At 42.2% G+C, this 25,985-nt stretch overlaps 2 protein-coding genes across 3 annotated transcripts in view; both read left to right on the plus strand.

The window, feature by feature from the left end:
- spns3 (spinster homolog 3 (Drosophila)) overlaps positions 1 to 10,170 on the plus strand; it is a 29,601-nt gene extending 19,431 nt beyond the window's left edge. The window contains exons 4-13 of the mRNA XM_039005058.1: positions 649 to 785; positions 2,678 to 2,829; positions 3,295 to 3,361; positions 3,937 to 4,079; positions 6,601 to 6,738; positions 6,895 to 7,084; positions 7,301 to 7,366; positions 7,665 to 7,763; positions 8,269 to 8,440; positions 9,683 to 10,170. Coding sequence (XP_038860986.1) covers positions 649 to 785; positions 2,678 to 2,829; positions 3,295 to 3,361; positions 3,937 to 4,079; positions 6,601 to 6,738; positions 6,895 to 7,084; positions 7,301 to 7,366; positions 7,665 to 7,763; positions 8,269 to 8,440; positions 9,683 to 9,747 — 1,229 coding nt within the window. The 3' untranslated portion in view covers positions 9,748 to 10,170. The remainder of the gene's footprint in view (positions 1 to 648; positions 786 to 2,677; positions 2,830 to 3,294; positions 3,362 to 3,936; positions 4,080 to 6,600; positions 6,739 to 6,894; positions 7,085 to 7,300; positions 7,367 to 7,664; positions 7,764 to 8,268; positions 8,441 to 9,682) is intronic.
- An 8,994-nt stretch (positions 10,171 to 19,164) lies between these two features.
- On the plus strand, positions 19,165 to 25,536 carry LOC120056830 (heterogeneous nuclear ribonucleoprotein A/B-like). Of its 2 annotated transcripts, XM_039005059.1 has the most exons (9): positions 19,165 to 19,263; positions 19,713 to 19,939; positions 20,243 to 20,411; positions 20,518 to 20,676; positions 20,801 to 20,956; positions 23,598 to 23,706; positions 23,965 to 24,180; positions 24,272 to 24,357; positions 24,903 to 25,536. In XM_039005059.1, the coding sequence occupies exons 2-8, from the start codon at positions 19,722 to 19,724 to the stop codon at positions 24,340 to 24,342; spliced, it is 1,098 nt and encodes a 365-aa protein (XP_038860987.1). In that variant the 5' UTR covers positions 19,165 to 19,263; positions 19,713 to 19,721; the 3' UTR covers positions 24,343 to 24,357; positions 24,903 to 25,536. The 2 variants fall into 2 exon arrangements, with proteins under 2 accessions (XP_038860987.1, XP_038860988.1); XM_039005060.1 differs by lacking the exon at positions 24,272 to 24,357.
- The last annotated feature ends 449 nt before the right edge of the window (positions 25,537 to 25,985 follow it).

Below are 25,985 nucleotides of genomic sequence, written 5' to 3' on the forward strand. Positions count from 1 at the left end.
GTATTTGAATTTGGCGCCCAGCAGTTTCACTGGCTGTTGAAGAGGTCTCACGTGCCCAAGAGAGGTTAAGCTGTTCATGCCATAATATGGACTTGGTATTTTACCAAATAGAGCTATCTTCTGTATACCACCCCTTCCTTGTCACAACACAGCTGATTGGCTCAAACGCATTAAGAAGGAAATAAATTCCACAAATTAACTTTTAACAATGCACGCCTGTTAATTGAAATGCATTCCAGGTGATTACCTCATGAAGCTGGTTGAGAGAATGCCAAGAGTGCGTAAAGGGTGGCTACTTTGAAGAATCTCAAATATAAAACATATTTTGACTTGTTTACCACTTTTTTGGTTACTACATGGTTCCATATGTGTTATTTCATAGTTTTGATGTCTTCACTGTTATTCTACAATGTAGAAAATAGTAAAAAAAGAAAAACCCTTGAATGAGTAGGTGTGTCCAAACTTTTGACTAGTACTGTGTATTTTCCTTCTTTATTATTTCCCCCTTAACCCTAGTTGAAGTTAACTAATGGACAACAATAAGGCTTCTACTTCCACCAATACTTAGGATTATTCCTGTGAGAAGTAGAAACCTGTCTCATGATATTGCAAACTGTAAACACACTTAAATTGTTAATGCGTTTACAGTTTTCATCTGCAGTTTCATTATTTTGGCTCCAATCTTTGGGTACCTTGGCGACCGCTACAACAGGAAGTTCATCATGATTGGCGGGCTGAGTGTGTGGGTGGTGATGACTCTGGGCAGCTCTTTTGTCACAGAATCGGTAAGTAAAACATTGGCCGTGTTCGAGAGCATCAAAATCGTGGTGTATCATGGGTAAATTGTGACTGAATGATCTACAAATAATATTTAGTAGTTATTTATGATGCAAGGTGATTTGTAGATCAGTCAGGCTCGACACACCTTTACATACACCTTAGCCAAAAACATTTAAACTCAGTTTTTAACAATTCATGACATTTAATCCTAGTAAAAATTCCCTGTCTTAGGTCAGTTAGGATCACCACTTTATTTTAAGAATGTGAAATGTCAGAATAATAGTCGAGAGAATGACTTTTTTCAGCTTTCATTTCTTTCATCACATTCCCAGTGGGTCAGAAGTTTACATACACTCAATTAGTATTTAGTAGCATTGCCTTTAAATTGTTTAACTTGGATCAAACGTTTAGAGTAGCCACCCCTCATAGCCTGGTTCCTCTCTAGGTTCTTCCTAGGTTCTGGCCTTCCTAGGGAGTTTTTCCTAGCCACCGTGCTTCTACACCTGCATTGCTTGCTGTTTGGGGTTTTAGGCTGGGTTTCTGTACAGCACTTTGAGATATCAGCTGATGTAAGAAGGGCTTATAAATACATTTGATTTGATTTAGCCTTCCACAAGCTTCCCACAATAAGTTGGGAGAATTTTGTCCCATTCCTCCTGACAGAGCTGGTGTAACTGAGTCAGGTTTGTAGGTCTCCTTGCTTGCAGACGCTTTTTCAGTTCTGCCCACACATTTTCTATAAAATTGAGGTCAGGGCTTTGTGATGGCCACTCCAATACCTTGACTTTGTTGTCCTTAAGCCATTTTGCCACATCTTTGGAAGTACGCTTGGGGTCATTGTCCATTTGGAAGACCCATTTGCGACCAAGCTTTAACTTCCTGACTGATGTCTTGAGATGTTGCTTCAATATATCCACATAATTTTCCTGCCTCATGATGCCATCTATTTTGTGAAGTACACCAGTCCCTCCTGCAGCGAAGCACCCCCACAACATGATGCTGCCACCCCCGTGCTTCACGGTTGGGATGGTGTCTTCGGCTTGCAAGCCTCCCCCTTTTTCCTCCAAACATAACAATGGTCATTATGGCCAAACAGTTGTATTTATGTTTCATCAGACCAGAGGACATTTCTCCAAAAAGTAAGATCTTTGTCCCCGTGTGCAGTTGCAAACCGTAGTCTGTCTTTTTTATGGCGGTTTTGGATAGGTGGCTTCTTTCTTGCTGAGCGGCCTTTCAGGTTGTGTCGATATAGGCCTCGTTTTACTGTGGATATAGATGCTTCTGTACCTGTTTCCTCCAGCATCTTCACAAGGTCCTTTGCAGTTGTTCTGGGATTGATTTGCACTTTTAGCACCAAGGTACGTTCATCTCTAGGAGACAGAACAGCTCCTTCCTGAGCAGTATGACAGCTACGTGGTCCCATAGTGTTATACTTGCGTACTATTGTTTGTACAGATGAACGTGGTACCTTCAGGCGTTTGGAAATTGCTCCCAGGCGGCACTGAGTTTGAAGGTAGGCCTTGAAATACATCCACAGGTACACCTCCAATTGACTCAAATGATGTCAATTAGCCTATCAGAAGGTTCTAAAGCCATGACATCATTTTCTGGAATTTTCCAAGCTGTTTAAAGGCACAGTCAACTTAGTGCATGTAAACTTCTGACCCAGTGGTATTGTGATACAGTGAATTATTAGTGAAATGTCTGTAAACAATTGTTGGAAAAATTACTTGTGTCATGCACAAAGTAGATGTCCTAACCGACATGCCAAAACTTTAGTTTGTTAATAAGACATTTGTGGAGTGGTTGGTCTTTTAACTTCATGGCTTCACTGAGAGGGGGCAGTCGTTCACCCCTGGAATGGACTGGTAAAGTTTCAGTATTGTTGCATTGTCAGTATTTCTGGCTGCTGGTGCTGTTGAGAGCCCTGGTGGGGACAGGAGAGGCCAGCTACTCCACCATCGCCCCTACCATCATAGGAGACCTGTTCTCTGGAGCCAAGAGGACCGTCATGATCTCTGCCTTCTACATCTTCATCCCTGTTGGAAGGTCAGATTCCACACCGTAGCTTAATAATCCTCATGGTGCCCTCAACACACTACCAATGGAGTGTGGCTGAAATGGCACCCTATTCCCTATTTAGTGCACTATTATAGCACCCTATTCCCTATTTAATGCACTACTATAGCATCCTATTCCCTATATAGTGCACTACTATAGCACCCTGTTCCTATTTAGTGCACTACAACATTTGACCAGATCCACGTGGAATAGGGGAGAATTCAGACTCATGCATGTGAAGTGTGCACTGTATCTTGCTCTAGTGGTTTTGCAAAATAGCAGAAATCTCGTAATCAAGTCCCAGGCAAGGGGAATCACACTGGAGAAAGAAAGCAAACAAAGTCTAAAATAAGTCTCTCTGCAACCAAACAGAACGTTGGGCACTAGCATTTCTTTTGGGCATTAGGCTAGTTCACATTCCAATGTCAATGTCCTCCTGTTTGTGTTTTTCAGTGGTCTGGGATACATAATAGGATCCTCTGTTGCCAATGCCACTGGAGACTGGCGTTGGGCCTTACGGGTAAGTCCCAGAAACACAACGTATTCTATTGAAATTAAGCAGCACACCTCCAGTTCCCATGTTGGGACACCGCATCTTTATAACACACCTCTAATCCACACACCGTGGCACATTTATCTTCTCAGTATTTCATCAGGTGTGTATTCATTCCGAAAACCATTTACCGTGTAAGAACCAAACGGAATGAAACGGGGCGGGACCAACAAATACCTTAATTTGTCCAATAGAAACTTTTGTTTGCGTTTTCCATTTGGAGTGAACGGTTTCTGTTGCAAAACGTTTTGTAACAGACAAAACTTTTCCCACAGGATCGGCATAATGTTTAGACCCCTGATGTGTTCTTGCAGCTGTTCACAAGCAGGGTCTGTCACGAAATAATGTAATTTGAGATCGGACAGTAGTAGTTCTATCTGAAGAAGCAGATGAAATCATGTCATCCCTCCTGAGTCCTGTTGCCTGGCGACAGAGAGCAAGAGCAGTAGACATTCTCTCTGGTTTGATGACTCATATTTGTCTGCCGTTCTCCCTGTCTGTCTGTCTGTCGGTATCTCTGTCTGTCCATCTGTCTGTCTCAGCTCAATCCCATCCTGGGTTCCCTGGGTCTGCTCCTGCTGGCTGTGTTGTGCCCCAACCCCCCACGAGGGGCCTCTGACGCCCATGGAGGAAGTACCATAGAGCACACCTCTTACCTGGAGGACGTCAAGTACCTTCTGAAGAAGTGGGACAAAATGAGAACACATAATGCATCTTGTCTCCTTGATTGAATACTGTGTCTCCGACTCAGGGCCGGCAGTAGCCTTTTCGGGGCCTACCCACCACGTGGGCAAAACATTTAGTGACCCCTCTCTTGGCGGTGGAGAGAGAAAATAGCAATTTTACAGCTACACTGTATATACAAAAGTATGTGGACACCCCTTCAAATTAGTGGATTCAGCTATTTCAGCCACACCCGTTGCTGACAGGTGTATAAAATCGAGCACACAGTCATGCAATCCTCATAGACAAATATTGGCAGCAGAATGGCCTTACCGAGGAGCTCAGTGACTGTCATTGGATGCCACCTTTCCAACAAGCCAGTTCGTAAAATTTCTGCCCTGCTAAAGCTGCCCTGGTCAACTGTAAGTGCTGTTATTGTGAAGTGGAAATATCTAGGAGAAACAACAGCTTAGCCGCGAAGTGGTAAGCCAAACAAGCTCACAGAACGGGACCGCTGAAGCGCGTAGTGCGTAAAAATAGTCCGTCCTCGGTTGCAACACTCACTACCGAGTTCCAAACGGCCTCTGGATGCAACATCAACACAATAACTGTTCGTTGGGAGCTTCATTTAAATGGTTTGTATTTTTTATTTAACCTTTATTTGACTAAGCAAGTCAGTTAAGAACAAATTATTATTTACAATGACAGCCTATCCCGGCCAAACCCTAACCCGGACGACAATGGGCCAATTGTGGGTTTCCATGGCCGAGCAGCCACACACAAGCCTAAGATCACCATGCGCAATACCAAGCTACAGCTGGAGTGATTTAAAGCTCGCAACGATTGGACTCTGGAGCAGTGGAAACGTGTTCGCTGGAGTGTTGCATCATACTTCACCATCTGGCGGTCTGAAGGATGAATCTATGTTTGGCGGATGCCAAGAGAATGCTATTTGGCCGAATGCATAGTGCCAACTGTAAAGTTCGGTGGAGGAAGAATAATGGTCTGGGGCTGTTTTTCATGGTTCGGGTTAAGCCGAACGAAGGGAAATCATACAATGCTGCTACAGCATACAATGACATTCTAGACAATTCTGTGCTTCCAACTTTGTGGCAACAGTTTGGGCAAGGCCCTTTCCCGTTTCAGCATGGCAATGCACCCGTGCATAAAACGAGGTCCATACAGAAATGGTTTGTTGAGATTGGTGTGGAAGAACTTGACTGGCCTGCACAGAGCCCTGACCTCAACCCCATCTAACACGTTTGGGATGAATCGGAATGCCGACTGCAAGTCAGGCCTAAACGCCTAACATCAGTGCCCGACCTCACTAATGCGTTTGTGGCTGAATGGAATCAAGTCTCTGCAGAAAGCCTTCCCAGAAGAGTGGAGGCTGTTATAGCAGCAAAGGGGGAACCAACTCCATATTAATGCCCATGATTTTGGAATGAGATGTTTGACAAGCAGGTGTCCACATACTTTTGGTCATGTAGTGTATTTTCACATTTTGCAGTTTTAAGATTATTTCCAGCAATTATACACATTTTGCCATGATTTATGCCATGTTAATATGATGGGAGGGACTAACAAAATCAATGGGGGCCCTCAGGAGGTCCGGGGCCTGCCTGCCCGGTCGTTAATTCAGCCAGGATTACTACCAGGTTTAGATAGCTGGCTAGACTAACTTGCCTCGCAATCTAAAACATTTTAGCTGACATGGGCTAATTGAGTGACTGTCAGTGACTGACATGGCTAATTGAGTGACTGTCAGTGACTGACATGGCTAATTGAGTGACTGTCAGTGACTGACATGGCTAATTGAGTGACTGTCAGTGACTGACATGACTAATTGAGTGACTGTCAGTGACTGACATGGCTAATTGAGTGACTGTCAGTGACTGACATGACTAATTGAGTGACTGGCAGTGACTGACATGGCTAATTGAGTGACTGTCAGTGACTGACATGACTAATTGAGTGACTGTCAGTGACTGACATGGCTAATTGAGTGACTGGCAGTGACTGACATGACTAATTGAGTGACTGGCAGTGACTGACATGACTAATTGAGTGACTGTCAGTGACTGACATGGCTAATTGAGTGACTGTCAGTGACTGACATGGCTAATTGAGTGACTGTCAGTGACTGACATGGCTAATTGAGTGACTGTCAGTGACTGACACAACAAGAGGAAAACTGCTGATGCACAACCACGTTTCAAAATTGTACCTTTGTCTAACTAAGTTAAGACTCCGGCTGAGTTCCTTTAAACAAAAACAAAAAAAGTTGGTGGGAGGCCCCTAGCCCCATGCAGTAGGGTTACAAGGGAAGGGTATATTACTGGTAACTTTCAAAGTTTACCAGTAAACTACTGGAATTTTGGAAACTTTCAGGATTTTATGGAATTTTCCATAACATGTCAAATATATAAAATTATTTTAAAATAAAAAATAGAATGACAAAGCTGTGAAACATTCTCCAAAATATAACTCACCAACTTAGTGAATGCTGTTTGTTTAATATCTCTGTTTGTTTCTCCATGCAGTAAGAGTTTTGTGTGGTCGTCTCTGGGAGTTACTGCCATGGCTTTTCTGACTGGAGCTCTGGCCTTCTGGACACCCACCTTCCTGAGCCGAGCTCGGGTCACTCAGGGCATCCAGCCACCCTGCGACACCTCCGACAGGTATGAACAAATAAATGAATGAACAAATGAATGAAAGCCTTTTTTTGTTGTTGCCTGAACTCTGACCTTTTCATTCTCTTCGCTTGAATTCCTTAAAACAATAACACTTTAGTTACATGTTTCAACTGTTTGTTTTTTTTAAATCTTTCTGTCCAGTTACATCTTCGGGGTGGTGACGGTGGTGACGGGTATTTTGGGTGTTTCGTTGGGCAGCACCATCTCCAGGAGACTGAGGGACAGGGTGCCCAACGCAGACCCCCTCATCTGTGCTGTGGGCATGCTCAGCTCCGCCCCCTGCTTCTTCGCCGCCATCGTACTGGCGTCTACAAGCATCCCTGCCACTTATGTATGACCTCAGCTCTTTAGCTTATTCTGCTTGCTCTTTGGGGTTGCCAGGTTACTGTAAAAAATCACTTTGTGACAAGTGCTGATGGACAAAATACTTCAGAAATGAATTTGATTGAGGTCCTGCTCTCACTAGGAGCTGCTAAAATGCTTTTGAACAAATGTTACATTGACCAGATGTTGTTTTGGATACCTGTAAATGTCTCATTCTGCTCAGGTGTTCATCGGCATTGGGGAGACTCTATTGTCACTGAACTGGGCCGTTCTAGCTGATATCCTACTGGTGAGTTTGATTCACTGATATCTTTTGACTCTTCAGATGGGACATTGCATTAACCCAACAGTCTCAGTGAGTTAGGCATATGTTCCTGTGTGACAAAGTCTATATACCTTTCCAACCCTGCAGCCAAAGAATTGACTTGAGCAAGCTAGTTCTTGATTCTACTTATGTGACAAAGCCTCATATATATATATATATATATATATATATATATATATATATATATATATATATATATATATATATTGCAGTGTATTTATAAGTCAATGAGTTCACCTGGATGTATTCCTTCTTTTCTCAGTATGTGGTGGTGCCAACCAGGAGAGCTACAGCTGAAGCTCTGCAAATCATGGTCTGTCATCTCCTAGGAGATGCCGGAAGCCCTTACCTGATAGGAGCTGTAAGACTGTCATTCATGGTTGAATCAAAACTCTTAGGCCTACAGTATGGTGTGTATGTCGCAGATTGACATTTATTGGGATGAGTCTTGTCCTTGAGGCAGAACTGAGCGATTTTTGCTAGATGGGCCAGCTGCAAAGTCAAAATTGGCTATATTGTAAGAAATCATGAAAACAAAAATGAGCTTTTTGGTCTTAATTTAAGGTAAGGGTTAGTCAGTAGGGTTAGCAGTGTGGTTAGGGTTAGGTCAAAAATCAGATTTGATGACTTTGTGGCTATGCCAGCTAGTGACCACTCAGAAGTTCTGCCTCCAGAACAACATTCATGACAAAAAACGCTAACCTGTGTGCGTGTGTACGTCAGTAACCAGTGACCATCAAGGTTGAGGTCAATTTCAATTTAAAAAAAATTCTCATTGAATTATCATTGATTTGACTAAATTGAATATGGAATTGAGTCAGACCCCTGTGACTACTGCCTCTTTTCATGCCCCTATCGGTCTGTAGATCTCAGACGCTCTGCGTACATACCAGCCTGACTCTCATACGTGGAGTTTCCGTAGTCTGGAGTACAGTTTCCTGCTCTGCCCTTTCGTAGGGGTCCTGGGTGGGCTCTTCTTCCTCATGACAGCCCTCTACATCACAAAGGACAGGAAGAACGCAGAGCTACTCACTGCAGGTACTATAGTGACGTATGGTTTCATATGGGTATATGGTTGATGTATGGTTTCATATGGGTATATGGTTGATGTATGGTTTCATATGGTTTCATATGGTTGATGTATGGTTTCATATGGGTATATGGTTGATGTATGGCTTCATATGGTTGATGTATGGTTTCATATGGGTATATGGTTGATGTATGGTTTCATATGGTTGATGTATGGCTTCATATGGTTGATGTATGGCTTCATACGGTTGATATATGGGTATATGGTTGATGTATGGTTTCATATGGTTGATGTATGGTTTCATATGGTTGATGTATGGTTTCATATGGGTATATGGTTGATGTATGGCTTCATATGGGTATATGGTTGATGTATGTTTTTCGACTAAACATGCCAGCACTGTGAGGGGTAGGTTTGAGTTAGTCTCTTGTGATACGATTAAATAAATGTCTTGTTACTGGCACGTGAGATTTGATTCTTGGCGCCAAGGTTAGATTTGATACTATTTGGGTTGTTATATGCCATACAGTTCTACATCCTACCTTTTTTAATGTTCTGGAAGTATGATGCAAAGCCAAATAAGTGTGTGCGTGTGCATTCTTGTCCACATGCGGGTTTGAGGCTGGCAGTGGACTAGCTCTTGGAGTGTGTTTGGTCGTTGTGTTCGCTAGCGTTGGTGCCGAACAGAGTCATGACACATGATCGTGATGCTTACTCAAGGCCATGCCTGGACAGAGGCTCTCTTTGTCCCCTTCATAACTCCTCTGAATCATCCCAACACGCTTCCTCTCAGAAACTGCTCTTCCTCACACCCGGATAGACAACACACACACACACACACAATCAGTACAGGTCCTTGATTAGGTTAAAAGGGAAACAGACAGTGAGAGGGCAAGGCTCCCTCCACAGACAAAGACAACATTGTGTTTTAAGTTTAGTATCTTGTAAGTGTAGTATCTCAGATACCTCACAATCCTCTTCAGTCTGTAGGCCTGTGTTTATGAGTCGTGATAGAAGACCCACCATCTCAGGAGATAAGAGTTGGTTCCTTCCTTCCTGATAAGCTTTTCTGTCATCTCTCTCTCTGATTTCCGACCTGTATTACTCACATCAGTCATCTGCAAAGCAATTGTTTCACATGCATGATACCGTCTAGTAGTTGCCTTTGTGTTCCAGACAGAAAACTTTTTCATGTCTGATACTGTTTCCCTGGGTCTCTATCTTACTGTACCTCTCTCTGTGTGTTTCAGGGGTGTGTGATCCAGTACATCCTCCTACTCAGTTTAGTGCTATGGCAGGCTCCACAGATTGCTGAGGTGAAACTGGGATCCTTGGAGGACACTCAGGCTAGAGGAAGATATTTTACATTAGATGTTGTTTGGTATGTGACCAAACAGAGTTCGGGTGACTGACTGTAGTACCCCAGACCACACTATAAGAGAAAATAATGGAACTGGTAAAAAAATGTTCATATAGAACGATTCCAAAGCTGCACACTGATCCAAAGAAAATGAGTTGTGGTCCATCTGTTGTTAAATGATGTGCCTTTTATTACAAAAAATGTACACCATTTTATAATTACTGTCTTTTTGTCTGACCACATCAATGTTTTTATCTCACTCAACCTTAATTGGGGTGGCAGTTAGCTAGTGCTTAGAGCGTTGGGCCAGTAACTGAAATGTGGCTAGATCGAATCCCCGAGCTGACAAGGTAAAAACCTGTTGTTCTGCCCCATGAACAAGGCAGTTAACCCACTGTTCACCGGTAGGCTGTCATTTTAAGTAAGAATTTGTTCTTAACTGACTTGCCAAGTTAAATAAAGGTTACATTTTTCAAAAAATAAAAAAATAATAATAGTCCTTGTAGTGTCCTAAACCATACCTGCCTCTGAACAACTGAATTCTCTGGGGAACAAACCAGCAACAATTGAAAAAAAACATTTAAGACCAGCGGATGAATCTGTCAACCCATCCATTTTGTTAGGACGTTCCAGGTTGACCTCTCCCTCCCCAGGCCCAAGCTTCCCTCTCCCTCCCCAGGCCCAAGCTTCCCTCTCCCTCCCCAGGCCCAAGCTTCCCTCTCCCACCCCAGGCCCAAGCTTCCCTCTCCCTCCCCAGGCCCAAGCTTCCCTCTCCCTCCCCAGGCCCAAGCTTCCCTCTCCCAGGCCCAAGCTTCCCTCTCCCTCCCCAGGCCCAAGCTTCCCTCTCCCTCCCCAGGCCCAAGCTTCCCTCTCCCACCCAGCAGCCAGCTGCTTCTTGCTAATGAGGACGGTAGGGGGCCTGGGGCTGGGCTGTAGCAGGAGGTCCTGGGTTTGAGATGGAGGCTTCTCCACTCCACCTCACAGTGTGCAAGGGAATCCCCTGCTAATTCTCACTTTTTTCTAGCTTGGTCAATCCACCTATTAAAATAACTGCAAAATGATTAGAATAATGACCATTTGGCAAAGAAATGTGGAGTTTAGTTGCTGTTGAGTATATGTACACTGAACAAAAATATAAAAGCAACATGCAACAATTGAAAAGATTTTTACTGAGTTACATATAAGGAAATCGTTAAATTGAAATAAATGAATTAGGCAGTAATCTATGTATTTCACATGACTGGGCAGGGGTGCAGCCATGGGTGGGCCTTGGAGGCCATAGGCCCACTCACTTGGCAGCCAGGCCCACCCACTGGGAAGCTAGGCCCAGCCAATCAGAATGAGTTTTTCCCAACAAAAGAGCTTTATTACAGACAGAAATACTCCATGTTTTCCCCAGCACAAGGTGCACCTGTGTAATGATCATTCTGTTTAATCAGCTTCTTCGTATGCCACACCTGTCAGGTGGATGGACTATCTTGGCAAAGGAGAAATGCGCATGGAAAATGTCTGGGATTTTTTATTTCAGCTCATGAAACATAGGACCAACACTTTACATGTTGCAATTATATTTTTGTTAAGTGTAAATATGTGTGTGTTTCTATCAAAGTAAAACATTTGGTGTATTTAAAGTCTTGTCTTGCCCAGTGCTCTTTGAGCCTATGTTGCACACTTTTTTCAGTCTAATCATATTCACTTGAAATGGCGATGTTTCATCAGGAAAACAATACATGCAGTTATTCAGACAGCAACAAATCAAATCAAATCAAATGTATTTATATAGCCCTTCGTACATCAGCTGATATCTCAAAGTGCTGTACAGAAACCCAGCCTAAAACCCCAAACAGCAAGCAATGCAGGTGTAGAAGCACGGTGGCTAGGAAAAACTCCCTAGAAAGGCCAAAACCTAGGAAGAAACCTAGAGAGGAACCAGGCTATGAGGGGTGGCCAGTCCTCTTCTGGCTGTGCCGGGTGGAGATTATAACAGAACATGGCCAAGATGTTCAAATGTTCATAAATGACCAGCACTTGGCTGCAGAACAGTTCAGTTGAAACTGAGCAGGAATCAAATACATTCCAATAATTTTCTGACAGTTTAACAGAGAAACTTTTGAATATGCCTATTAATTTTGCAGGATGTGAATGTAGTCTACCATTAGGAAGGCTGCTTGTGTTCTGAGCAGATATTAGGTACATGTAATGTCTGTCCTGACAGTATACTGGTATTACTGGCTGTGTGGAGACTGAATGGGGCTTTAATATCCCTGAGTTCTGGGCTCTAGCTATTAATGAGCTTGGTACCCTCCATCACCTGACTAATAAGCGAAGCTGTTAAGAGGTCATCTATTTCTACCAACATTCGAGATGCTGCTATCCCACCTGTTTCTCATAATGGTACTGTTCCACTCCTAACCAACCATAATGATATAAAAAAAAACATTTTACAACCGGTACTTGAAGTTCAGGGTGGATTCAAAACGATAAAGTATTAAATGGCGCCACCTGGTGCCCGGATAGCAATTTACAGTAGATCTCACAGGGGAAGAGCTAAATTCCTGACATTTAATCCTAGTAAAAATTCCCTGTCTTGGGTCAGTTAGGATCACCACTATTTTAAGAATGTGAAATGTCAAAATAATGGTAGAGAGAATGATTTATTTCAGCTTTTATTTCTTTCATCACATTCCCAGTGGGTCAGAAGTTTACATACACTCAATTAGTATTTGGTAGCATTGCCTTTAAATTGTTTAACTTGGGTCAAACATTTCAGGTAGCTTCCCACAATAAGTTGGGTGAATTTTGTCCCATTCCTCCTGACAGAGCTGGTGTAACTGAGTCAGGTTTGTAGGCCTCCTTGCTCGCACATGCTTTTTCAGTTCTGCCCACAAATTTTCTATAGGATTGAGGTCAGGGCTTTGTGATGGCCTCTCCAATACCTTGACTTTGTGTTCGGTAACCTATTTTGCCACAACTTTGGAAGTATGCTTGGGGTCATTGTGCATTTGGAAGACCTATTTGCGACCAAGCTTTAACTTCCTGACTGATGTCTTGAGATGTTGCTTCAATATATCCACATAATTTTCCTGCCTCATGATGCCATCTATTTTGTGAAGTGCACCAGTTCCTCCTGCAGCAAAGCACCCCCACAACATGATGCTGCCACCCCCGTGTTTCACGGATGGGATGGTGTTCTTCGGCTTGCAAGCATCCCCCTTTTTACTCCAAACATAACGATGGTCATTATGGCCAAACAGTTCTATTTTTGTTTCATCTAATCAGAGAACATTTCTCCAAAAAGTACAATCTTTGTCCCCATGTGCAGTTGCAAACCGTAGTCTGGCTTTTTTTATGGCAGTTTTGGAGCAGTGGATTCTTACTTGCTGAGCAGCCTTTCAGGTTACGTCGATATAGGACTGGTTTAACTGTGGATATAGATACTTTTGTACCTGATTCCTCCAGCATCTTCACAAGGTCCTTTGCTGTTGTTCTGGGATTGATTTGCACTTTTCGCACCAAGGTACGTTTATCTCTAGGAGACAACGCATCTCCTTCCTGAGCGGTATGACGGCTGCATGGTTCCATGGTGTTTATACTTGCGTACTATTGTTTGTACAGATGAATGTGGTACCTTCAGGCGTAGGCCTTGAAATACATCCACAGGTACACCTCCAATTGACTCAAATGATGTCAATTAGCCTATCAGAAGCTTCTAAAGCCATGACATCATTTTCTGGAATTTTCCAAGCTGTTTATAGGCACAGTCAACTTAATGTATGTAAACTTCTGACCCACTGGAATTGTGATACAGTGAATTATAAGTGAAATAATCTGTCTGTAAACAATTTTTGCAAAAATTACTTGTGTCATGCACAAAGTAGATATCCTCACCGACTTTGTTTGTGAACAAGAAATTTGTGAAGTGGTTGTAAAATGAGTTTTAATAATTCCAACCTAAGTGTATGTAAACTTCCTAATTCAATTGTATGACACATCACACCTCACTCAGTGTCAGATGGTTACAACACAGCATTGACATTATAAATTCAAACATTTATTTAACAAATAAACAAATTCAAACGTATTGTACGTCAACAGGGATTGGCTAAATCATCAATGTAAAAATAGCTACTAAATAGAGGAGAAAATTATCAAGTAAATTAACTTTAAAAATGTATTTGATAATATTACTTTGCTGGCTACAATGTTTCAATTTGCTGTTGTGGCAAAATCAATTTGATTTCATCCCAGCAGGAACGCAGCGAACCAAAATATTCCTTCGGGGAAGCTCCCAAGCCATCAAGAACCACGCCTCACGCCATTGGCTGTTCGATAGCCACGCTTTCACCGCCGCGTTCGTGTCACGCCCTGACATTAGTTCCTTTTTTATGTCTCTATTTTGGTTGGTCAGGGCGTGAGTTTGGGTGGGCATTCTACGTCTGGTGTTCTATGTTGTTCTATGTTTTGTATTTCTATGTGTTTGGCCTGGTATGGTTCCCAATCAGAGGCAGCTGTCTATCGTTGTCTCTAATTGAGAACCATACTTAGGTAGCCTGTTCCCACCTGTGTTTGTGGGTAGTTGTTTTCTGTTTTGTGTATTGCACCTTACAGAACTGTTTGTTTGTCGCTTTGTTGTTTTTGTTCAGTGTTCGTATTTATTAAAAGTATTATGGACACGTACCACGCTGCACTTTGGTCCTCTTCTCCCGACGACATTCGTTACAGTTCGAGGAGTAGCAGTCTGCCTGCCGCAGTGCCCCTAACCCTAACCCTAGCAAGCTAAATGCCACCACGCTACATGTAAACTAAGCAAGCTAGTTAGTGGATTAGATATGTTTACGAGTAGAATTGATTGTTTTCAGATACAAAAATAGAGCTAAAGTTGCATCATTGGCATGGTGGTTTTGACCTGGGTCGACCCTATGGTCCCCCTCAGCCCTATGTTTCTCCTCATCCCTATGTTCCCCTCAGCCCTATGTTCCCTCAGTACCCACTGAACCAATTTCAATCAAAATTGGCTCAAATGCTTACTGTCCAAATAATTTGTGTTGTAATCAAATTTGGCCTTGTTTGGGGACGGAGATCATTAGAATAATACCCAGTGTGCTTTGCAAGTGTTCATTTCCACATAACATTATTCATTTAGCAGACACTTTTATCACACCATAGTGCCATGGCACTTCTGATACCAATGCAGTAAATTTGGGGTCATAAGGGGCAGGGTTAGGGAGTAACGGATTTCATGTAATACGTTATGTAACAGTATAACTTTAAACCGTCCCCTCGCCCCGACACGGGCGCGAACCAGGGACCTTCTGCACACATCAACAACTGACACCCACGAAGCATCGTTACCCATCGCTCCACAAAAGCCGCGGCCCTTGCAGAGCAAGGGGCAACACTACATCTAGGTTTCAGAGCAAGTGACGTAACTGATTGAAACGCTACTAGCGCGTACCCGCTAACTAGCTAGCCATTTCACATCCGTTACACTTACATGTAACGGATTACATTTTTTTTTATACTGTAATCCATTAAAGTACCAGCAAAAATATTGTAATCTGATTACAGATACTTTTGAAAAAATAGATAATAATTAAAAAGGATTACTTGTAATTTCAGAACGGATGTTTGTGGGGGAAAAAATCTGGGCCACATTTCTGTTTTCACGACATTCAAATAAGCATTGAAAAAGGCACAAGTTTAAGTTTTCCACCTGAGCAAGTCTGACCACAAGTCAGAGACCACTATGATGACACACTATGATGCGTTTGATGGATCGCTGGAAAGGAGCAGGAACAGGCTTTTATAGGCTACAGTCCAAGCTACGTCTTCCAATGGTGCGACTGCTGTCAGCATCCAAAGATTATCCAACTTGAATAAAATCTTGGGGTAAGAATGACAGTAGTGGTGTAGCCTACGGGCGATACGTATTTCACTTATTATTGATATCTACATAGCGCATTGATGTGAATCACCCTGCTGTTCTCTCATGTAGCTTTTTGGATTGTTGTGGATGGCTGTTCACAAATTTTAACTCAATAATGGTTGAATTAAATAAGTTTAAACTGCCTATCATTCGTTGTTTTTGCGACTAGTGAACAAGACCGTGTAAAATTCACTCTTACAACAGCTGCATAGTGTGGATCCCAGCCTATGGAATAAAAGGTTGAGGACTTCCTCCCTTCTAAACTCCTCCGTAATATTGTGCTCCACATACTGTCAAAAACAAGTTTAATTTAAGAAGACCACAAGTTTGGCTTTGTTGCTCAATCTAATTTGTGCTTAAATTTTTTTTATTCATAGGCCTAATGGACATGTGCAAACTGGCACACTTTTGATAGACTTAAACGGCTGTAAATTACCAAGATATTGAAAGTGTCACCAACAAAAATGTAAACAATAGGCCTGTAGCAAATTCAGCATATGGCATTTAGCACTCTCTGTAGTGCTCAAAGCATGCCGTTCTATGAGAGCAGCGTTTATTTTTCAACTCGAAGCAATCAGCCCAATCAGTCCTCCATGACAACAAAATAATAAACAACAGAGAAGGTTAACTAGGAGGGGGAGTTGGAGAGGGACAAGCTTGGCTAGAGAAAGAGGTAATGAAGTATTTATCAATACTACAATGTAATTGTATTTATTTTTGTGACTTGCAAACCTGCTGTACAATGAATAAGAGTTCTGGCCAAATTAGGAGAGGAGGCCAAGTAATTATTATTCCTTGTTTGCCATTATAGTTAGGAGCCAATGGTGGTCATTGGAGAGAGTGGAGATGGCTCTATCCGAGGGATCTGGACGGGAGAACTGGGAGGGCATCAGACACTTCTCTGAAGTATGTGTGGTGCCTCCACGCATCTCACTACGGTCTCTCTGTGGACCCACTCTCCCCAAGTAGAGCCCCACCAGCCACTATACTTTCATTTAATTCACAAGGTATTACAAACTGACCACAGCATTTATGTGGCAGTCTTTCTTCAGTGTATTTACAATGACATAATCCACAGATTTGTGGTACATTAGTGCAGGAGTAGGAGCTTAAAAGCCCTAAAAAGGCATAGCGCCTCAAAGTACATAGAAGTACTTTATGATTTGTGTGTGTTCTCTGTTAATAAATGTTTGCTCAGCCTACATGTTCCTACCTGTTCACATGTTTTATATATGTAATGTATACAATAACTACGTATTCGTTAACTGAAAACTATGTTATTGGAAAAGAGATTTGGAACTCTTTCTTATTGGTCTATTAACTCATTTACTGCCTGGTGAAAACACCAGGCAGACCCAAAACTCCATCCCACCAAAACAGGCTGAAATTTCAGGCCGTCTTTTCAAACAGCTCTGACACTAAAAGGGCATTTTCATAATTTTCACAATTGCACAGTATTATTCCAACCTCAGTGTGGATATATATATATATATATATATATATATATATATATATATGAAGTACAGGAAAATCACATTTTTGACTGCACTGGGCCTTCAATGTATTCATATTTTCAACACCTCAACCAGGAAGTTTATTACTAGGAGACAACTCAAGCCATATGAACTGATAATCAACAATTCAGATTTATTAAAAATAGATGAACATCATTGTTATGAACCACTTGTACAGCTGGCCCGCTCATTAGGCAGGATTAGGCGGTCGCTCATTAGGCAGGATTAGGCAGCCGCTCACTAGGCAGGATTAGGCGGTCTCTCATTAGGCAGGATTAGGCGGTCTCTCATTAGGCAGGATTAGGCGGTCTCTCATTAGGCAGGATTAGGCGGTCTCTCATTAGGCAGGATTAGGCAGCCGCTCATTAGGCAGGATTAGGCAGCCGCTCACTAGGCAGGATTAGGCAGCCTCTCATTAGGCAGGATTAGGCAGCCGCTCACTAGGCAGGATTAGGCGGTCTCTCATTAGGCAGGATTAGGCGGTCTCTCATTAGGCAGGATTAGGCAGCCGCTCACTAGGCAGGATTAGGCAGCCGCTCATTAGGCAGGATTAGGCAGCCGCTCACTAGGCAGGATTAGGCGGTCTCTCATTAGGCAGGATTAGGCGGCCTCTCATTAGGCAGGATTAGGCGGCCTCTCATTAGGCAGGATTAGGCGGGCCCGCTCATTAGGCAGGATTAGCCGGGCCCGCTCATTAGGCAGGATTAGGCGGCCTCTCATTAGGCAGCCTCTCATTAGGATCGGTTTTGATTATCACATCCATGGACATTGATTTTTGGTCCGACCAAATCCAAACCTATCATAGACGTCTATGTTTGGTTCAGATTTGGTGCGGTCTGGACCAGCCAAACATAGACGTTTATAAATTACATTACATTTAAGTTACATTTTCAACTTTCATTCAGAACCGAAAATTTACCTGATTTCATCGTCCGGAAAATACGTATTTTTCAATGTCTTTAATGCCTTTTCAACATCCGGAAAAATATGTCTTTTCACCTTTCATTCAGAACCTAATTGGACCTAATTTCAACATCTAGAAAATACGTATTTTAGACTTTTCAACGTGATCTTAGTCTTTAGTCTTTTCAACGTGATTTTGCTTACTGGGACTATTCTACTTTTGCAGGGGCGGTATTTTTTGGTCTCGCCTAGGGAGGCAGAAAGGCAAGGCGCGGCCCTGACCACTTGCCTTGGGGGACATGGTAACTTTAGCAGGACAAAATGCAACTATACAGACAAAGTGGTAAGGGAAAGAGGAAGAGACAGTCCATCACCAGCATAACTGTAGTTTTTGTATCTAGAACCGGCAATTATATTTATAATCCAATTCGTTAGCTAGTTTGTCAGTTTACATATAGCATTAATTTTATTTAGCTCGCTATCTGTCAGTCAATCGGAGCTGGCTGAATTTCTGCAGTCTTGCGACGCAGCCGGTAGTTAGCTAGCTACTTTGCCGCTTTGGATGTAGCAGACTGCCGGCCGAGATCAGCCAGGTAGCGATATAAATCAACAGTCAATCCAGTAGGGTGTGGAAACTATAGTCAACTTCGATTGGTCAATCTCAACGCGATGTCGCGGAGTAATTCAATAAAATTCAGTTTATTCAAATGTTGGTCCTTCATTGAAAATGAATATGCTACCGTTGTTTTATCGCCCCCAAAGTGCTATGTGGATCTATTGTGAGCTTCTCCTTGGATGCGGCGGTGGAAGCGTTGCTGAGAGCCCATTGGCTATCGAACGGTCAATGTTGTGGGTTTTGAAGGTTTGGGAGCTTCCCGGAAGAAATATTTAGGTTTGCTGCCAGGAGGAACATCTCGTGTGAGTTGCGGTAAGTAGGTGGCACCTTTTTTGCAAAGAAGCCAATAGGAAAACACTTATCATGATGACAACGTTAGATACCCAATCTTGAATTACTTCTTACAGGAGCGCTCTCTTCCGGTAGTATAAAGATTGCCACGAGTTAGCTCGCCGAGTCGGAGAGTATCCATCTTGAAAATTAGCCTCCGGGACCTTGCTAAATTTTAAACGGTAAGCGCCGTTTGTATTTGTTTACCGCGCACGTATTGCGTTATGTGATTCAACGATTTATGTCACCCGCCATCAAGCTAGCTAAATAATTACCTTAACGTTAGCTATTACTAACTAGATTTGTCAAGTCAGGCACCACTGGCAGGCCGCGAACACTAACAGAATAACCAACCAAGTTAGCTAGCTGAATTGCTAGCTAGATCTGTTAAGCTGTTTTTTTTGCTGGCGTTTGAATTGTTTCTGTACAGTTTGCATGACTGCGTATGTAGTAATTCGAATACAAATCAAAAACGTTGGCTCAAAGTGATTGTGCTATCAATGGTACACGCTAACTAGCCAGAGAAGCCGGTTAGCTTTATGGCCTGCGTTAGAATGTGCACGATTGTCTACAACAAATGTAATGCATGTTAGCCAACAGCCAGCTAGCGTTTCCTTTATCCCCATGGTAGGTGATCACTATGTCTGACGACGCTGAACAGCAATTAATGGAGACCTCCGAAAATGGAAACGAAGCCGAAGAGCTGAATGGAGCAGAAGAATCCACATTACAGCCCGAGGCGGAGGAACAAGAAAAACAGAGTTGTGAGGAAGAGGCTGCTGTGGAGGAAGTGGACGCTCAGAACGGAGCGGCAGAGGGGGGACAGATAAATGCAAGCAAAGGCGAGGATGACGCTGGGTAAGTTTATGTATGATTGTTTTACAAACGTTGTTATAATACGACTATCTTTTGTTTAGTCTTGGCGCCATGCCCAGCCCATTTGGGGGATGGGCTTCAACTGGCTAGCATTGTTACACTTATGCAATCGGTGTTTTGAGTTGCAGTGATACAACCGCTGTGGGAACTCCCAGTTTTATTGGCCTGTACTAGTTTGTAAGCCACAATGTGTGCCCCCTGAACTTGAATGAAATTTAAGTGGCTGCTCAGTTGTCAGTTCATGAGCTTTGTCTTCGGTCCTTACTGATCTGTGTTTCTCTGCAGCAAAATGTTTGTTGGTGGACTTAGCTGGGACACTAGCAAAAAAGACCTGAAAGACTACTTCTCCAAATTTGGAGAGGTGACAGATTGTACCATCAAGATGGACTCAAACACAGGAAGGTCACGTGGGTTTGGGTTCATCTTGTTCCAAGCGGCAGCAAGTGTAGACAAGGTGTGTGTTCCATGGGAAAGGGGACATGATTTTGATATCTTACATTTGTGGAAGTTGGGCTTTGTAGACAATTATTTATTTTTTGTTGTTGGGGGCAATCTTGAAGGTTCTTGAGCAGAAAGAACACAGGCTAGATGGACGACAGATAGACCCAAAGAAGGCTATGGCAATGAAGAAGGAACCAGCCAAGAAGATCTTTGTTGGTGGTCTAAATCCAGAAGCCACAGAGGAGACCATCAGAGAATACTTTGGAACCTTTGGGGAGGTTTGTCACTGTCCTTCTATCGTTCTATGATGACCTCTGCATGACCCTCCTGTGTTTCAGTAGCTATGGATTTTCCCAGTGTGTTTATTAATTTGTCTCTTCAAACTTTTATTTTATTTTTTAGATTGAATCCATCGAACTCCCAGTGGACCCCAAATTCAAAAAAAGGAGGGGTTTTATCTTCATCACGTTCAAAGAAGAGTCCACTGTTAAAAAATGCCTTGAGAAAAAGTTCCACAATGTGTGTGGAACTAAAGTAACAGATGGAAAGGAAGGTCTTGTATGTATATGTCTTTATTTTTCTACTTACTGTTGGTGGACATGTGCATGCTGGGTGCATCCTATATCAATTTGGCTAAGCATCCTTTATGTGTGAAATGCTAACTTGTTTAATTGAAACTTTGTTCGTGCATAGTCTTCATTCCCTGCTGAAATGCTTTGGGAAATTGTCACGCACCCTGGCTTGAAATAATGTATCAGCACTAGGGCTGGGCGGTATACCATATTTTATGATATACCGGTATTTGAATGTTTGGGTTTGTTAAATGTGATATGCCATGTGTAATGTCAATTTGTATAGTTTACTTTGCTACTTGAGTCATCTCTCTGCTCTTTCTCTATGCCACTTTCCACACAGACCTAGCCCCACCCCCTGTCACTCAAGGAGTGTCAACAATGTTGATGACAACGCTGTTTTCACTTTGCTTCTTATTATAGAACGCTGGTGGATTTATATTGACACTTAGTTTGTTTCTTACATCAGCAAACATAGTTTGTCTTTTCTTAGCAAGTTGCCCTAAATCTTGAGATGCTAATTGTTAGCTGCTAGCTAGCTAATAAATGTACGGAGTCAGCGCAAACGTAGCTAGCTAATACAGCCTGATAATACCAGTGATGGTGTAGACCTAAATCTGCATGTTTGTGCAACAGTATCTTCTAAATCAGAGGAATATACAAAGCAAGAATGCTAGCTACATGAAGTAGCTAAGAGAAAACATGCAATGTAGCTGACGTTTATAGGATCCCCTAGGAAACACTTATCAACACTTTAGTTCCTACCCTGTCACAATAACTCATCCCTGGCATTTTAATTCGTTGTCTCAAAAACTGTATTCAAAGTGCCCACTTATTTTTAACTACGGTATATAATTAGAATAGTCATTCTATTTCCACGATTCCAACATTGTTGCTCTAATTTGCAAGTCAAATCGCAGTTGCAACATTTGGTTAAAAATAAGTCCTAGATTATTGCCCATTATTTGCAGCCCTACATGGCAGTGTGGAAATTCTCAACTGAGCAGTGGTGTAAAAATACTTTTAAGTACATACTTTTTGGGATATCTGTACTTTACTATTTTTGACAACTTTTACTTCACTACCTTCCTAAAAATACTGTACTTTTTACTCCATACATTTTCCCTGACACCCAAAAGTACTTGTTACATTTTGAATGCTTAGCAGGACAGGAACATGGTCCAATTTACACACTTGTGAAGAGAACATCCCTGGTCATCTACTGCCTCTGATCTGGAGGACTCACTAAACACACTTTTTTTTGTTGTAAATTATGTCTGTTGGAGTGTGCCCCTGGCTATTTGGTTTGCTTAATATAAGGAATTTAATATAACCAAATACTTTCATACTTTTACTCAAGTATTTTACTGGGTGACTTTTTCTTGAGTAATTTTCTGTTAATGTATCTTTACTTTTACTCAAGTATGGCAATTGGGTACTTTTTACACCACTGCAATTGAGTGTAGGAAATGCAGAAATGATAAAAGTGCTGAAATTTGTTTTGGTTGAAGGTGAATTGAACCGTATAAAACAATCAGAATGGCGAGCTACATTGAAACCACTTAGACTGTATGTTTCCACCCTAGGATCACTCACTACTCATAAAGCACCCTAGGATCACTCACTACTCATAAAGCACCCTAGGATCACTCACTACTCATAAAGCACCCTAGGATCACTCACTACTCATAAAGCACCCTAGGATCACTCACTACTCATAAAGCACCCTAGGATCACTCACTACTCATAAAGCACCCTAGGATCACTCACTACTCATAAAGCACCCTAGGATCACTCACTACTCATAAAGCACCCTAGGATCACTCACTACTCATAAAGCACCCTAGGATCACTCACTACTCATAAAGCACCCTAGGATCACTCACTACTCATAAAGCACCCGGGGATCACTCACTACTCATAAAGCACCCGGGGATCACTCACTACTCATAAAGCACCCAGGGATCACTCACTACTCATAAAGCACCCGGGGATCACTCACTACTCATAAAGCACCCGGGGATCACTCACTACTCATAAAGCACCCGGGGATCACTCACTACTCATAAAGCACCCTGGGACCCTAGAAATGATGTGCTGAAATTTATTTTGGTTGAATTGAACAGTATAAAACAATCAGAATGAAGAGACTCCTTTAAACCACTTAGAATGTATGTGTTGCCACCCTAGGATCATTCACTACTCATAAAGAAAATGTAAAACTTTTTTATTCAAAAACTAAAAATACCCTATTTTATTTATATATATAAATACCGTGATATAATATTTTGGCCATATCGCCCAGCTCTAATCCTCATTGACATTTTCATGTTGCATGCAAGAGTTTCAGACCTGTTTGCATGGTGTTAAATTACTAGAATGCTTCGGTTCATCAATTTGAACACATTTTCTTATTTGAATTTCAGAATTAAGTTTTAAATGAATTGTATTGACATTCGGTGTCCTCTGACTGAGATGGGGGGGGGTCCAGTGTGAGCTTTAAGCTAAAATCAATGCTTCAACTTAAGATGTGACTTGTCTAAATAGCCCTAGCATGTTTGTACTCCATGCTGTGATTTATCTTTGCAGCATCTGTATAATTAAACATTCTCGGTTTGTCATCCCAGTGTGAGATCAAAATCGCCCAGCCCAAAGAGGTGTACCAGCAGCAGCAGCAGTTTGGAGGCCGTGGTGGGGGCAGCTATGGAGGAGGCCGGGGAGGCAGGAGCCGTGGTGGTGAGTGTTAACTCAACACTGAATTTGTTGTTGTTATGAGTGACCAGGACATAGAGAAGGTCTGTGTGCAATTGGTTCTACCTGCAGGAACACATTTGGGTCGAAGGCTGCAAGATGGGTGTGGTACTCAAGGCAGGGAAGGATCTGAGAAATTGGATTGCTAATTGGCATCTCTGGACTATCAATGTCTATTTAATTTTTGTTGTGAAACTATTTTTAGTCTTTGTCTGACTTGGAACCACATTTTGTTTCCCTCAGGTCAAAACCAGTATGGCAACCAGGGTTATAATAACTACTGGAACCAGGGCTATGGCAGCCAGGGCTATGGCAGCCAGGGCTATGGCAACCAGGGCTATGGCAACCAGGGTTATGGTTATGGTGGGCAGCAGGCCTATGGAAACTATGGCGCTTACGGCAACTATGACTACTCTGCTGGATACTACGGAGGTGGCTATGGAGGTGGCTATGACTACAGTGAGTATACAGACCTCTGGCAAGCGCCTACCTGATTTATATGACTTGTCTTTGCACAGAAGCACTCAGTCCTCTCTCTCTATTCCTGCAGACCAGGGCAATACAAGCTATGGGAAAACTCCAAGACGTGGAGGTCACCAGGGTAGCTACAAGCCATACTGATCTCATGTAGTGCAGGTATGCATTTTAGTGCCTTGTAACATTGTGGTCCTATATATAGCTGTTAGATTTGTGGCATTGATGCCAACAATTCCTTGCCACGATTTAGTCTGGCCCAGGGGAAAGGCTATTGTGGATTAGAATGAAATTATCCACTGTTCATCAATTGGATTTAGAAAATACCGTTCTGTTGGGGACAGGAAACTTTGTTTAAAAGTACACAACCTCAAACCCTCAAATTTGTCAGCATAATCTGCATCAAAGATGCACCCCTACAACTACACTACTGGATCATTAAGGGTTGATGTTGCGGTGGACCATGTTCAAAACAATGTTCTAGAGCGGGAGATGGGAGACGATCTGCTTAAAGATGCACAGCAAATTTAACAAAATGTCTGCCGTTTCCCTTAATGCTATGCTATGACCGATCTAACCAGCAGCATTGGCTTCCTAATCATCCCCTTCTTGCATGCTTGTTGCTCTAGCTGTTTGCTCTGATGCAGGGTGGTGGGGTCGTGTCATAAGTGGTGTGGCAACAATTCCCTTTTTCTCCTCTCTTAAAGGACTCAAGTAATCCAGATTTGAGACTGGGGTGCGGCAGTGTGCAGGACTTCATTCTTTCCTTTGGGATGACAGACTTGAACTCCACTTGTACAGACCATCTGAGGAACTGGGGAAGCAAATGTCACTTTTCCAAGTTTTTTTTTTTTTTTTAATCTTTTTTTTTTTTTGTCCACATTTCCAGAGATGGAAGTGTAATTTTTACTGTACTTTTTGGTACCTTTGAATCTAATGTATTGTATGGTATTTTACATGTCGACTGGATTTACATGAGCATCGGAAGCTGTCAGAGCTTTTGAAATAAAGCAATTTTGAGTAATTTTTTTCTGGTTTCTAGATTACTTTATTTTCTGACTGCAAGTGACAACAGGACTTTCAACAAGGAATTCGGTGTAGGATTGGCGATCATGTAAAAGGGATTTATCTGATTTCATTTAAGATTGTCTCTAGAAAATGTCTGCTTGTAGATGGAAGCAACCAATATATTTTGGATTCATTTTAATTTTGACCTGTGTTAAGTGGCATTTATACATCTAGTTGATGCTTAAAATATTGCAAGGGGGTTGCAGCCCCTCTGGAATTTCATTCCACCAGTGTCTTTGGCAAATTGTTAGAAATAAACATTTTCGTTTATAATTTGTGTCCATCCTCTGTTTTAATGCATAACTTATGGAGACTGTCTTAGTGTTCATCAAATGGCTAATTTAAAATCCTCTTGTAAAATATTTGCGCTTTTCCAACTGAGGTTGCTGACACGTTTTGGCATATTTAAGTTAATTAGGTATTTTTGAACATTATGCTTTCATTTTATGGCTGGGTTTACACCGGCAGCCCAATTTTGATCTTTTGCCCAATTGGCAAAAGGTCTGCTCTTATCAGTCAAAACACCAATAAAAATGTTAAAATCATATTTGGGCTGCCTATGTAAATGAAGCTGTACACATTGCAAAAAGAACACACAACTTACATGTAGGCGATGTGGACGGTAGTGCTTTGCAATGGCAGACGAAGTGTGTTAAAGTTCGTTGAGTGTCTTGGAGATGCATGTCAGCTCTGCAGCAAAAACAAAGTCTACAACGGGAATT

This window comes from Salvelinus namaycush, chromosome 12, assembly GCF_016432855.1.
Source record: "Salvelinus namaycush isolate Seneca chromosome 12, SaNama_1.0, whole genome shotgun sequence".
NCBI lineage: Eukaryota > Metazoa > Chordata > Actinopteri > Salmoniformes > Salmonidae > Salvelinus > Salvelinus namaycush.

Bases quoted from the DNA above. Each gene is read 5' to 3' on its own strand.
- LOC120056830 (XM_039005059.1), top strand. From the start codon at position 19,722: ATGTCTGACGACGCTGAACAGCAATTAATGGAGACCTCCGAAAATGGA. The intron at 20,412-20,517 runs GTGTGTGTTCCA...GCAATCTTGAAG, and splicing joins CGGCAGCAAGTGTAGACAAG to GTTCTTGAGCAGAAAGAACA. The intron at 24,181-24,271 runs GTGAGTATACAG...CTATTCCTGCAG, and splicing joins TGGAGGTGGCTATGACTACA to ACCAGGGCAATACAAGCTAT.